The sequence below is a fragment of the Ylistrum balloti genome, unplaced genomic scaffold, assembly GCF_031769215.1.
Source record: "Ylistrum balloti isolate Yb309-2 unplaced genomic scaffold, AGI_CSIRO_Ybal_v1 Utg370416, whole genome shotgun sequence".
NCBI lineage: Eukaryota > Metazoa > Mollusca > Bivalvia > Pectinida > Pectinidae > Ylistrum > Ylistrum balloti.
The window spans coordinates 754,965-767,055 of record NW_026782282.1 but is presented as its reverse complement, the minus strand read 5'-3'; the positions used below and the strand labels follow the sequence as shown (position 1 = coordinate 767,055).

Sequence of the window (12,091 nt, the reverse complement as noted above, 5' to 3'; positions counted from 1 at the left end):
AGTGTCTCTCCCTACCTAGTATAAAAACTATCCCAAAATGAAGACCATATTTAATTCTAACAAGAGGCCTTGCGGCCTTGACGGTCACCTGGGATAAGCAATATTGAATATAAAGGTTAGAGGATAGTTATCAAGTGACAACACAGAAATGTGACACTGAATATAGACAGTGTCAATACATGCTTAACATCAAATCTGTCATTCTATACTGATAATTCTGATAAAGTTATTTCAAATGGGAAATAACCAAAGTTATACTAAAATGCAATTTTTTTCTATTTTTTTTTTTTTTTTTTACAGTTAAGTTGAAAAGGATATTTTCTCCCCAGGAAGTAATAGACTCATTTTGGTCACCTTAAGTTGCTTCCATCTATGGAGAGCATTTGATTATACCAGGGACGTATATATCACGTCCCTGATTATACCATATCTGGGTCTTTTTTTTTTTTTTTTTAAGTCAATTTGGCCCCTTTTGGCCCCGCCCATCAGTCCCAGGGGGGGTCAGTCTGGATCAAAATGGGCATACCATTAAGCCATTATCCTTCACTCATAATTCTAACCAAGTTTAAATATTTCTAATGGAAATTAAACAAATTATGCTCAAAAATATAGTTTTTCCTATAATATGAGACCCTGGGGCCATGAAATTCACAATTTAGGTAAAGGACCTTCCATTAATGAAAAGTCATTGATTCTACTATTTATGGATATTGAGAAAAATATTTTTGAAAATCTGAGTCAATTTGACATTTGGTTCATCTCAGGTTCATCTCAGGCCAGGGAAGGTTTCTGCAAAATTTTATTGAAAGCGGATCCGTCAAAAGTGTAAAGTTGTTTACGGACGCATGATGCACGACCCAGAATGAAAGGTATTAGAATATAGGTCACCATAAGTGGCGTAGCCAGGATCTAAAGTTGGGGGTGGGGGACAAAAATCTGGCAACGCCGGCGAAGCCGAGCCGTGCGTCGCGAGCGCCAAAGGCGCGAAGCTTTGGCGAGGGTTGGGGGGTCCTCCCCCAGAAAATTTTGAAAATTTTGGCTCCATTTTCTGCATTTTGAGCGTATTTTGAAGGAAAATAACGACACAATAATACTGGTTGCCCCACCCCTTCCCCCCACTTGCCTACGCCAGTGGTCACCATGAGAGAAAGTCCTCCGTATAATCTATTCCTTGTGCGATATGTATTCGCACGTGTTTGAAGTTTGTTAGTATGCCTGTTGGTTTCTTGTTATTTACCGCGTTTAATCCCAACAACATTTACAAAATGTGATAAACACTAATATTAAATCTTGCTTAAACTGTACTAGTCATTCAAAGATCTAAAAATTTATACTCGTGATCAATTGTAGTGTTACAGCACACGACAACGAATCGTTTATTGCACAGTTACCTATACAGCACGATTCAATTCGATTTTAAACACAATCATAAGGTATTATCAGTAAATTTACAGATATAATATACTTACAGATTAAATCCACCTTCGGATGGCTGATATCCTGTGCCGTTAATACTGAGGATAGTGCATTGATTTGTTTTCTGTTTATATCTAATGGATTACTATTAATAGATGGGGGTTTCTCCTGGAAATTCCTATATTTAGGATTCACGAATCGTTTATTGCACAGTTACCTATACAGCACAATACAATTCGATTTTAAACACAATCATAAGGTATTATCAGTAAATTTACAGATATAATATACTTACAGATTAAATCCGCCTTCGGATGGCTGATATCCTGTGCCGTGAATACTGAGGATAGTGCATTGATTTGTTTTCTGTTTATATCTAATGGATTACTATTAATAGATGGGGGTTTCTCCTGGAAATTCCTATATTTAGGATTCATGACGAATTTTCATGTTTGATTACATGTTTTCTATTTATATCTGCACAACTACTCAACTGCAAGGTCATACATCCAGCATGGAACCTCAGGATACAACGGTCATGGACTGATGATCAGTTGGATTCAGGCTTTGTAACTGACTGGTAGCTTCTGGAACCCAGTTAGGTAGGAAAAAGGGGATAAATAGCTTTCGATAAGTCTTTATACAGAGCAATTTATTCAACGCTGGACGAAGGGCAGTATGACTAAACACAATCCCAATAAATGCATATACAAACCAAACAACAAACATATTCACCAAAATACACAAGAAAACAAAACAACCCCATAAACATACTAATCTGTCCCCCACCTGCCATTCCCAAGACAAAACAACCCCATAAACATACTAATCTGTCCCCCACCCGCCATTCCCAAGACAAAACAACCCCATAAACATACTAATCTGTCCCCCACCCGCCAATCCCAAGACAAAACAACCCCATAAACATACTAATCTGTCCCCCACCCGCCATTCCCAAGACAAAACAACCCCTTAAACATACTAATCTGTCCCCCACCCGCCATTCACAAGACAAAACAACCCCATAAACATACTTATCTGTCCCCCACCCGCCATTCACAAGACAAATAAGACAGCATAAACACCACAGAAAACTCTCGCACGAGAAATAGAAAACTAACCTAAAGGAACACAACATACATAACATCGAAGACAAGTACACACTATCTAAACACATACAACCCAAAATCAGATATAAAGTAGCAGTAACTCAGATATCTGAACCCTTTAAACCCAGATAGTTATTCTAATAAACACAATAGGACTCATAGCCGTACAATAAGCAGAAATTATTACATATTTATTTCTCAGTCTTCTATACATCTATCTTCTCAGTCAAAAAAAAAAAAAATTTTAGTACTAACAAGGTACAACTTATAAAGACATAACACAACCTAATCCCCCACCCACACCCCGAGTATTGAATCCTGCTATCCATCTTGAAAAACCTTACACTAACATACCGCTTTCTACTCCAACATAACATATCGTCTTCAACGTCACTAACCCCTTTTAAAAATAAGCACATTAGCACAAATAGATGCAAGTCGGTAAGGTGAAACAATGTATGTTGAAGGGACAGAATGGAATTAGAGAAACGACAGACATTTTGGAAAGCAGAGCAGTTTACTTGTACTGTGGTCGGAAGGTTAAGCAGATGGGACGTAAAGTAGTAATTTTCACACCAGCAGCAACTAACAACTAATCATAGTCCAGCAGACAGGACTTTAAATGGAGGCCTGTGTGAGAATTGTCCAACCTCGCACAAAAAAGATCCTCCTGTGGTTATTGATAATAAGAGTAGGCACCTAACGCTGCCCATGAGCCTGTATAAATCCAAATTAAACATAACAACATTCTGCCTAATGTCATTTTTATTCTCTTTCGAAAGGACTTCTAAATTTCCCATGATCAAAAATTAATAATCATAGTAAGGCAGTCTGGAGATTCGGCAGGAAAAGAAGACGAGGACCCCCTCCACTGCCTGAAATCCAGACACATCACCACAAGATAACCTTTAGACTAAGAAGTAGTATCCAAATTACAGACCAGTTAATACCCAGACGACTCCAACCCATTAGGGGAGCACCCCCTCACGTCGCCAGAGAATCGACACATGTCGATTGGACAATGCCCGGCGACGGGCAGAGTCACAGAGACGATAAACTATTATCATCATCATCAGAAGTCAGGTGCTTTGGTACATCAAAAAAGTCAAATGCAAACTGTATGTTTGTTTGTTGGTTATAAACTCAAGAACAGTTTTCAGATTCTTCCTTATCTACTTCCATGAATTTTGTTTTTTTTTACTTGCCAATGTATTCAGTCTCTAAAATTTTTAGATATAATTCATTGAATTATGGGGCTAATGCACCTCCCCATTAAGATTTTAATATTTCTTCTCAACTACTTTGGTTTTCCTCAAATGCCAAATAGGTTTAAAATTTTAGGCCTTTAGCATCACTGACGAGTCCTACAAGCTGTTTGCTACATTTAAATCTATCATTTTGCTCTACAGAAATCCAAATTTATGTCATTGAAAAGTGCTATTCACTGGTGTGTCTTTTTGTAATCTCCCAAACTCTTACAAAATGACTTTTTTTCTTCCCCCCCCCCCCCCAAATTCCTACTGCGACCACCAATCCGCCAAATTTCTACATCCCAGAATGATTTGGTATTATGCCTGATCTTCAAAAGTGATAAATTATTCAGCATCATACTAACAATCCATACTCTAGTATTGAAAACTTTGTTTTAAATAAACATATTGCTACTATATTGGCACAGAAAGGAAACTTCTTAAGCATTGAACTATCATGTTCTTGCATTTACCGTCATTACAAATTACAGAGGTTTTTAAATATTCTATAAATTGAATCTCCAAGCAGTTATATGTCCTTAGATTTTATGTAATATGTGCATATCTATTTCTCTTTAATAGAAATAAAACATTATACAGAGTATATGATACAATTAAGGGTCCATGATTTTTCTGTCGTCTACGAAGCAACTTGATTCAAAATTTCTCGACCATTAAGCTGTGATCGTATATCAGGGTGTTTTACAGGATGAAAATATCACTTTGTAAGTAAATCGTCCATTTTTATTAATTTTGTAAGTATCTTCAGGCCTCCATACCTAAAATAGTTATTGTGAATCGTCTCAGACATTGTATCTGGTGGATTTGCAGGGAGGGGGCTAAGATTTGTTGTATCGACCTCGAGGGGACCATCATTGATAACAGACAGACTAACAGTTTGACCTTAGGTCACTGGCGCTGTCTGTGCTACATGGCTGGTCTTGTTATTACAATGGTTTTTTCGTCCACTATCTCAGCCCTTCAGCAGCTGACTAGTCTGGTATCACGAAAAGGTGGTGTGAAAGACTGGTTTGGGGCAGCATGTTATAAAACATGGTCTTGGTTTAGTTTTGTCCGAAATTTTGGCACTAGACACAATGAACCTTATGTTCTTTATGTGGAAAATGTCTTATTATTCATATACATTCATATGCTATAGTTGGAACTCCAGCTGTTTAGCATAATAGCAATAGTTATTTTAGTATCATGATTGCAATGTTTAAAATTTCTGCTATTTGTGACGTATAATAGCCGTATTTCTCATATAAAACATCCAATTTGTGTGATTAGACAAGACTATGTATTATTAGTATGTCATTTGGGGCATGGGGCGAGAACAGCAGACTAACAGTGAGTGACAACACTTTAAGAATATGCCTTTTTACAAAGTATAAATACATATGTAAAAAGACTATTTGCTTTTTTGTTATACAATCTGCAAGTATTATCCACCAGGTCACAATATTTACCATACATTTACATGTAAATAAACAAGTACTATGTATAACTACATGAATTAGAGAAAAATGTTTTATTTTATTATCAAGTAAGACAGCTACAAAATCTGGTGCTTGTGAAAATAATGATTAAAAAGTCACCAGTTTTCATGGTCTGCTGGCATGTTCTTGATAAGGCCCTGAATCCTTCCAAGAATGATCTCATTGGTACTACGACAGTTGTCGGGTCCATATGGAGGCTCAATGAATACAGCATCAGATATGGACAGAACTTCACCATTGTTTCCTGTAGCAGTGACTGGAAGAAGATTCTTCACAAGCCATAATTTAAGAACATGTCTTCGTCTTTCTATCTCTTCCTCTGTGAAACTTTCCTGTTCAAACGTTCTGAAGAGTTGGTCTAACTTATCTTTGTGAGTCTGTGTCTCACTGTTGAGAATATCAATTGTTCTGATAGCATGGCCCATAACTATCTCTAGTTTGGTTCTATCTTCTTCAAACATGAATAGAACAATGCTTTCTGAGACAGGGTCTATTGTATATACCCATCCTGACCACTCCGATCCATCTTCTGTCACAACTGAAACTTCTTTATTGATGTACTGCATCCACTGTTCGGGGTCTTTGTGAAAGATTGGATGCTTCTGCACATCATCTTTTTTAATGTCAGACATCTGAATGTTTCTTTTTTCCCCCCACAAAAATATACCAATCTAAGATTTGTACTCAAAGTAACAAAAAAAAAAAAAAAAAAAATCAAAACAGTAAAAATATATATACAATGGTATCAAAATAAGTATGTTTAAAAAATGGTGCTGTGATCACATCTAATGAGAAGATCTAACATACTAAATTATGTCTATTGATGCAGTGTTGATGTATGCCGACATTGGTAGGTGATCCTTGATGCTGATAACTTTACTGAGATAAATCAAATGTTTGCATGTGTTTGTACTTCTGAAGTAATTCTGTCTTGACGGCTAGTTGGTTACGAAGGACATCAATCTGTTTTAGCTGCTCTGTTTTGCTGTATTGAATTCCAGGCATTTTTTCAACGCATTCTCGTGCTCTCTGTAATTGACTCTTCAGGTCTGTCATCTTCTGTGACACATCGTGCGATTCTTTTTCAATACTAAACAGAAGGAAAAAAAAATCACAAAAGTCAATTCAAATAGATTTTGACAAAGCCTGATAACATTGGTCAAAATCAACAGATCAATAAAACATTAAACACATGTCCTTAGATAAAGGTCAAAGAGGTCAAATTAGGTGAAATGGCTTCTTTCATTTGATAGATATTGTACAGAATTAAACATGAAAAGTGGTCTGATGTTGAAGTTAAAAGGGTTTAATTATTTTTTAGTCTAAAATGGTATGTAAATCTGTATGCTGCTTCATAGTCCATGGGAAAATCTCCATGTGTTAAGCTTTTATTCTGTATGTAATTTGTAAGAATCAGTATGTTTTATTAATCTTTACCTGCACATTTTCCCCCCATAAGAGCAATAAGAAAGAAGATGCTTTTCAAGATTGCATAAAAAATCGGCTTTAAATGACTTGATTTCAATCATTCAAGTGACCTAATCTAGAAACTTTTTGCATTTATGCTAGCTTGGTTATGTTAACTTTTAGTAAAAGAGCAAGGTATCATTTGTGCAACTCTATGTTGACTGGTTTTGCAAAGTTTTAATTTGTTAAAAAAAGTCGTCCCAACGAACATTCATAGAATTAAAGATAGATCCCATATTTTCAGGAATATGACATTCAGAATACCATTAGGTAACAAAAGAAAACTAAACATCTACTGATATTTCAAAATGGAAAAAAACTTTGAAGATGATTTCAAATGGAAATTTTGTGACTGGGAAAAAAATTTTTCGCCCACGTAGGGACTCGAACCCTAGACCCTCAGATTAAAAGTCTGATGCTCTACCGACTGAGCTACGCGGGCTTCATACACATAGGTAAACCGTAATTTGTTATTATCCATAGAAAGCTTAAAACGTTTTTTGTCTACTAAAACAAAGTCAAAAGTGCGATTTATGTCTCCCTTTCCTTGTTTTTTGTTGATTATTAGCAATCCGATGCAAAATATTTTACGATCAGCTTCGTTGTCTTAAACTGCTTGTTCTCTCTGTTCTGGCGTCTGTTAAGCCTCGATCGTCTTTCAAAGCAACTCCATACACCATCAAAGGCTATGGTACGATAAAGTGCAATAAGATAGAAATAGTATTACAATTAGGCATACCTTTTGAGGACGTCACAAACCAAAGCCAAGAAACTCAATTCATTTTCTGCTGCTTGTTCAGCCATCGTTCGTAAAACGAACGAACTCACCTATGTCAGTTATTTCTGTTTTCGTATCTGATGTGATTGAAGAAAATGAAATAAAGTGTTATAGAAATGACTGACAATTATCCTATTTGTAAAATCACATTATAACATTAAAATTATTGTTTCATATATACGCCTTATCTATGAATACGAAACTAAAATGGTCAGGAGGCGTCCCTGTAAAGTCATGTGACATGCTTGTACAAAATGGCGACTTACGAATGGTTTGTTATGATTTCTGGTTCTTCTCAATTGTTATCCATCAGGTGTTACTCCAATCACCACTGAGATAAAGCACACACTATTTAGAATGTGTCAATATATTTCTTACGTACTTACTGTTAAAGTTACGATAATCAAGAAAAACTAGCATGTTCCTGTTACTCGTAGGTCGGAGCGATATACTTTACTCTTCAACGATGCCTGCTTAATTTCTTATTTTTCTTTTTAAACTTACAACATGTCTTTCTATTTCTTTGTTTGCTTTACCATAAGACAATACACAAAAAACGATATCCACGTAAAGTTTGATAAACCAGTAATGTTTTTAATTCAGCCGTTGTCATTACTTGTACTATACACTTGGAAAGTTTGTATATGAATGGATTTCCAGTCACTTGTCATGGTCATCGGTAGCAATTAACATTGTTGGATTTACTTCCTTCTTGTCTTCTTCACTTTCTTCACTTCAGTAACAAGTTGTAAAAAAGATAGAAGTAAATAAAGGAATCTCAACATCCACGGACAGTTCTTCTTTTTATTCCGTTTGGTACATCGTTGACCTGATGATGGCCGCATAGCAGTCCAAACATGTCGACGATGTACCAAACGGAATAAAAAGAAGAACTGTTTGTGGATGTTGAGATGCCTTTATTTTACTTATATGTTTATACATGACAAGGATCTCTAGTGAATACCGCATGGTATCCGTTCAGGAACATTGTCGCTTTTTTAAACAATAAGAGTGTTGGTTCTCCCTACTGTGTATCTCTCAAGTTGTAAAAAGACAATAGCAAAATACAACATGGGGACTGTTAACACCATTTCACTTAATGTTCATGTAAAGTTCTGCACCAATGCTGTAACTATATGTACTAGGATGGTACTTTTACATTTTGAAATGCAGTGATATATTGTGTCCATTGATTTCATTCCAGGGTCCCAAGAAAAAGAAACTATTATCTGGAAGCGAAGAAAAAAAATGTCCAACTTGAGGAGACTATCAGCCATCCATTGAAAACTATTAGTGTAAGAAATAAATCTTCCTTTTACTTTCATCATTTAATTTATTTTTGTTTTAAATTGTTGCAAGAATGTGATTATTATTGAATAATTTGTGAGGGTTATGAAATATTTTAAATATACAGCCCCATTCCCAATGCAAAATAGTTTTTTTTTTTACCCAATTTAGACCCCAAGTTTTCCCAATTCTAAGGAAAACAAAGCTATTTTTCCCAATTCTAAGGGCCCTGGGCCCCAGTCCCAAAATGGGGTGTGAGAGCCCTGTACTTAAATTACATGGGAAAATACATGTGTATTTGTTGTAACTAAGACATAACAGCTAATTTACCAACAGATTAATTTGAAGTTTTCTCCTTCAGGTTGTGGAAGTAAAAAGTACAGAAAAACGTGGGACACCTATAAAAGGAGCAGGGGCCAGCAAACCTGTAAAGACTGAAATATTTGATCCCTTAAGTTCTGCTTTGGAGGGTTCAGATCCATTGTCTATGTTTGCTGCTGAAGTCCACACACAGAGTACATCTAAGACCCGAAGCTCCAGTCTGAAGGTATTCCCAAGGAGGAATTTCAATAGATATATATAGATAATACATGGTCAGTGTCTTTAAATATAAGCAGTATTTTGGCAAGGGTGAAGAAAGAAAGTAGTGGTGATTTGCAATTAATTTTGCTGTTTTTTGTAACTTACAACAATTGAACACATCTTTTAAAGAAATTTGTTGTCTTGGAATTGCTTGAGTCGAAATGATTTTCAAGGCCTGATTTTTTTCCTTCTACATTTTTGTAAATTTAGTTCGGATTTCATTGAGTCAAAATTTTGGTTGGATCGAAGCGACTTTTCACTCCCTTCAATTGTAAAGCACAGGAAAAGTCATTCGTTGTCTCGAAATTATTTTTTTTCAAAACATCAGCACATTTTCTGACGAAATTGGTCAATACATACACAACGTAGAAAGTCACCTGTGTGTAAGACATGGCTTATTACTGCCTATCGGTCTATCATACACACAAAACTTCATCTCTGGCGATTAATTACCAGTTTAATTATCCAGTGAAAGGTTTGCTTCTTAATTAGTGTCAACATCCTGTAGCAATGACGTACCTATTTGTTAAAAAAAGAAGCGCGTTTACAAAAAACATAAAACCATTTAGCTTGGTTGTGTGCATCTTCAGGAACGATAAAGACGAAACCGCCAAACCAGTACAAACTTTTTGATGAAATCTGATTCCCAAAATTCCGTGAGAAACTAATTTTGAGGTTGTTTACTGAAGGACTGTGATCAGGCACCTTGTCAGGTTTAGCATTTGGACAATGAAGTGCTGAAAGTATTTTCATTGGTTGAGTCTATATCTGTGCATGATTTTTTAATTCTAGTGCTTGCACGATGTTTTCAGTAACAGGTAAAAACTTTCTAGGGCTGTGTTTTTCATATGTTTATTTATTCATAAAAAAGTCATATTGATATGATCTGTGGCTTTATACATCACTTCTTGTAGTGTATCAAAAGCAAATTTGTTTTTCTCGTTTTTTTTAATTGTCATTCCGTAAAATATATGATATATATGTGCTTGGTCAGTAAGAATATGTGAGTGGGACAGAACAACGTTAGTACAAATATATTTGAATAAAGTTGTTGTTACATGTTTGGTTGTTTGGATGAAAAGACAATAAAAGGAGAAAGTAGAAATAAATTGACTTGTTTATTTACTGCCATTTCAAACAACAAAATAAATTACACTGTTTGCGTGCTATCGCAGCCCTACTTTGTTCAACCATAATCAATGTCATGAAGCTGATATCGTCAACCTTATTATACACATAGTTTGAGTCGAAAGTAGGATAAGTGGAAATAATTCCCACAGTCCCTATAATTTTCGAGATAACCAGTTTTGACTGTATATTTCAGGAAACTGATATCATCAACCTTATTTATACACATGGTTTGAGTTGAAAATAGGATAAGTGGAAATATTTCCCACAGTCCCTTTAATTTCGAGATAACCAGTTTCGACTGTATATTGTGGCTGTTGCTTCTAAGCTCCACAGTCATTCTTTGCACTTGCTTGACATGTTTCACCAGTATATCTGAAAATAAATGCATGTTTACTACTACATGTTTGGTAGCAAGCTGCATTTCAATAGAATTGCCTACAGCACTATTTCATCGTCCTGTAATAAGCCAAACCCCTTGATTTGAGTCAGAGGCATCGTGTTGGCCCACTCATAGGTAAAGTAAATGTTATGACTAATGAAGGTGCTTACTTATTGCTTTGATTTTGTCGATATACCAGTAAGCATGTATAGCAAAGTATGCATTACATATCTTGCCTTGTAGGAGAATAGGACACACAATCCAAGTGATGATCTGGATGAAACTTTTGAACCATGGAGTGCCAAGAAAGCCAGCATTCTTACCAAGTACAGCACTTCAGAGAAACTCTCCATTACCACCAGCTTTTTGTCAGCTTCAGATAAGGAGAAAGGTATGAGAATTGCACACAAAAATTGAGGAGAATATCCAATGTATTTATCAAAGATAAACTATGGGTTGATATGATAGGGTTTTACAAGAGCTGCAGTTGAGTGCTCACGTTTGTTAAAAGTGATGCACAAAAAAAAAACAAAACAGTAAAACCTTCAGATATTGTCAGAGTTCCTTATTTGGCACAATCAAATTTTAGGGTGTAATCACTTTTATGGAAAATTAGTGCAATGGCATAATTAGCATGTCCAAAGAGTAGCCATATAATCAATGTATAGAATCTACAATTATATGAATCAGATTTGTTCAGTGCAAAAAGTGTTACAATAAAATTACAGCTGGTATATAAATACAAACAGTACACATAATTCCTGAAGAAGTGAGCTGTTTTACAGGGTTTTCTTTTGTATTGCTAGTCATATTCGGTTTTGTTTACAATGTGATTATAACAGGTCCACAAGAAAAATAACAACACCTGTGGTTAATTGTATAAACTAAGGCTAAGTACTAAGAACCACAAATCATAATCTTCATGCCATTTCACAGTCATCTTTGTGAATGGGTTCTGTGGAAGGTTATCACTTTCCCACCACTTCAATTATTATGCGAAAAAAAATCAGAATGATTTGGTCTTTAAATGTATATACGTGTATAGTTGTGATAATTATTAAGATAGCATCGTAATTATGACATTTTGTATTAAAATAGTTGTCATCAAGGCAGTGACGGCCACCACAGTGACAGACAAAGTCAGAAACAGACTGGAACAATTGGATGACTTTGAAGAGGTTTGTGTTTTCTTT

The 12,091-nt window shown here is 35.5% G+C and overlaps 3 protein-coding genes and 1 non-coding gene across 4 annotated transcripts in view; 1 reads left to right on the top strand and 3 right to left on the bottom strand.

Annotated features, from left to right (window-relative positions):
* Positions 1-1,992: 1,992 nt before the first annotated feature.
* Positions 1,993-12,091, top strand: part of LOC132554570 (VPS35 endosomal protein-sorting factor-like) — a gene marked incomplete at its 5' end in the record, with an annotated part of 29,820 nt that continues 19,721 nt past the window's right edge. Inside the window, 5 exons of the mRNA XM_060218895.1 lie at positions 1,993-2,018; positions 8,724-8,814; positions 9,168-9,353; positions 11,142-11,289; positions 11,997-12,076. Coding sequence (XP_060074878.1) covers positions 1,993-2,018; positions 8,724-8,814; positions 9,168-9,353; positions 11,142-11,289; positions 11,997-12,076 — 531 coding nt within the window. The remainder of the gene's footprint in view (positions 2,019-8,723; positions 8,815-9,167; positions 9,354-11,141; positions 11,290-11,996; positions 12,077-12,091) is intronic.
* Positions 5,288-5,930, bottom strand: LOC132554538 (gem-associated protein 6-like). The gene has a single exon (XM_060218863.1). The coding sequence runs from the start codon at positions 5,904-5,906 to the stop codon at positions 5,370-5,372; it is 537 nt and encodes a 178-aa protein (XP_060074846.1). The 5' UTR covers positions 5,907-5,930; the 3' UTR covers positions 5,288-5,369.
* On the bottom strand, positions 6,147-7,555 carry LOC132554539 (mediator of RNA polymerase II transcription subunit 9-like). The gene is made up of 2 exons (XM_060218864.1): positions 7,481-7,555; positions 6,147-6,364 (listed from the first exon to the last, which is right to left on the bottom strand). The coding sequence occupies exons 1-2, from the start codon at positions 7,543-7,545 to the stop codon at positions 6,151-6,153; spliced, it is 279 nt and encodes a 92-aa protein (XP_060074847.1). The 5' UTR covers positions 7,546-7,555; the 3' UTR covers positions 6,147-6,150.
* Trnak-uuu (transfer RNA lysine (anticodon UUU)) lies at positions 7,111-7,183 on the bottom strand. The gene has a single exon. It is a non-coding gene; the product is annotated as a tRNA-Lys (tRNA).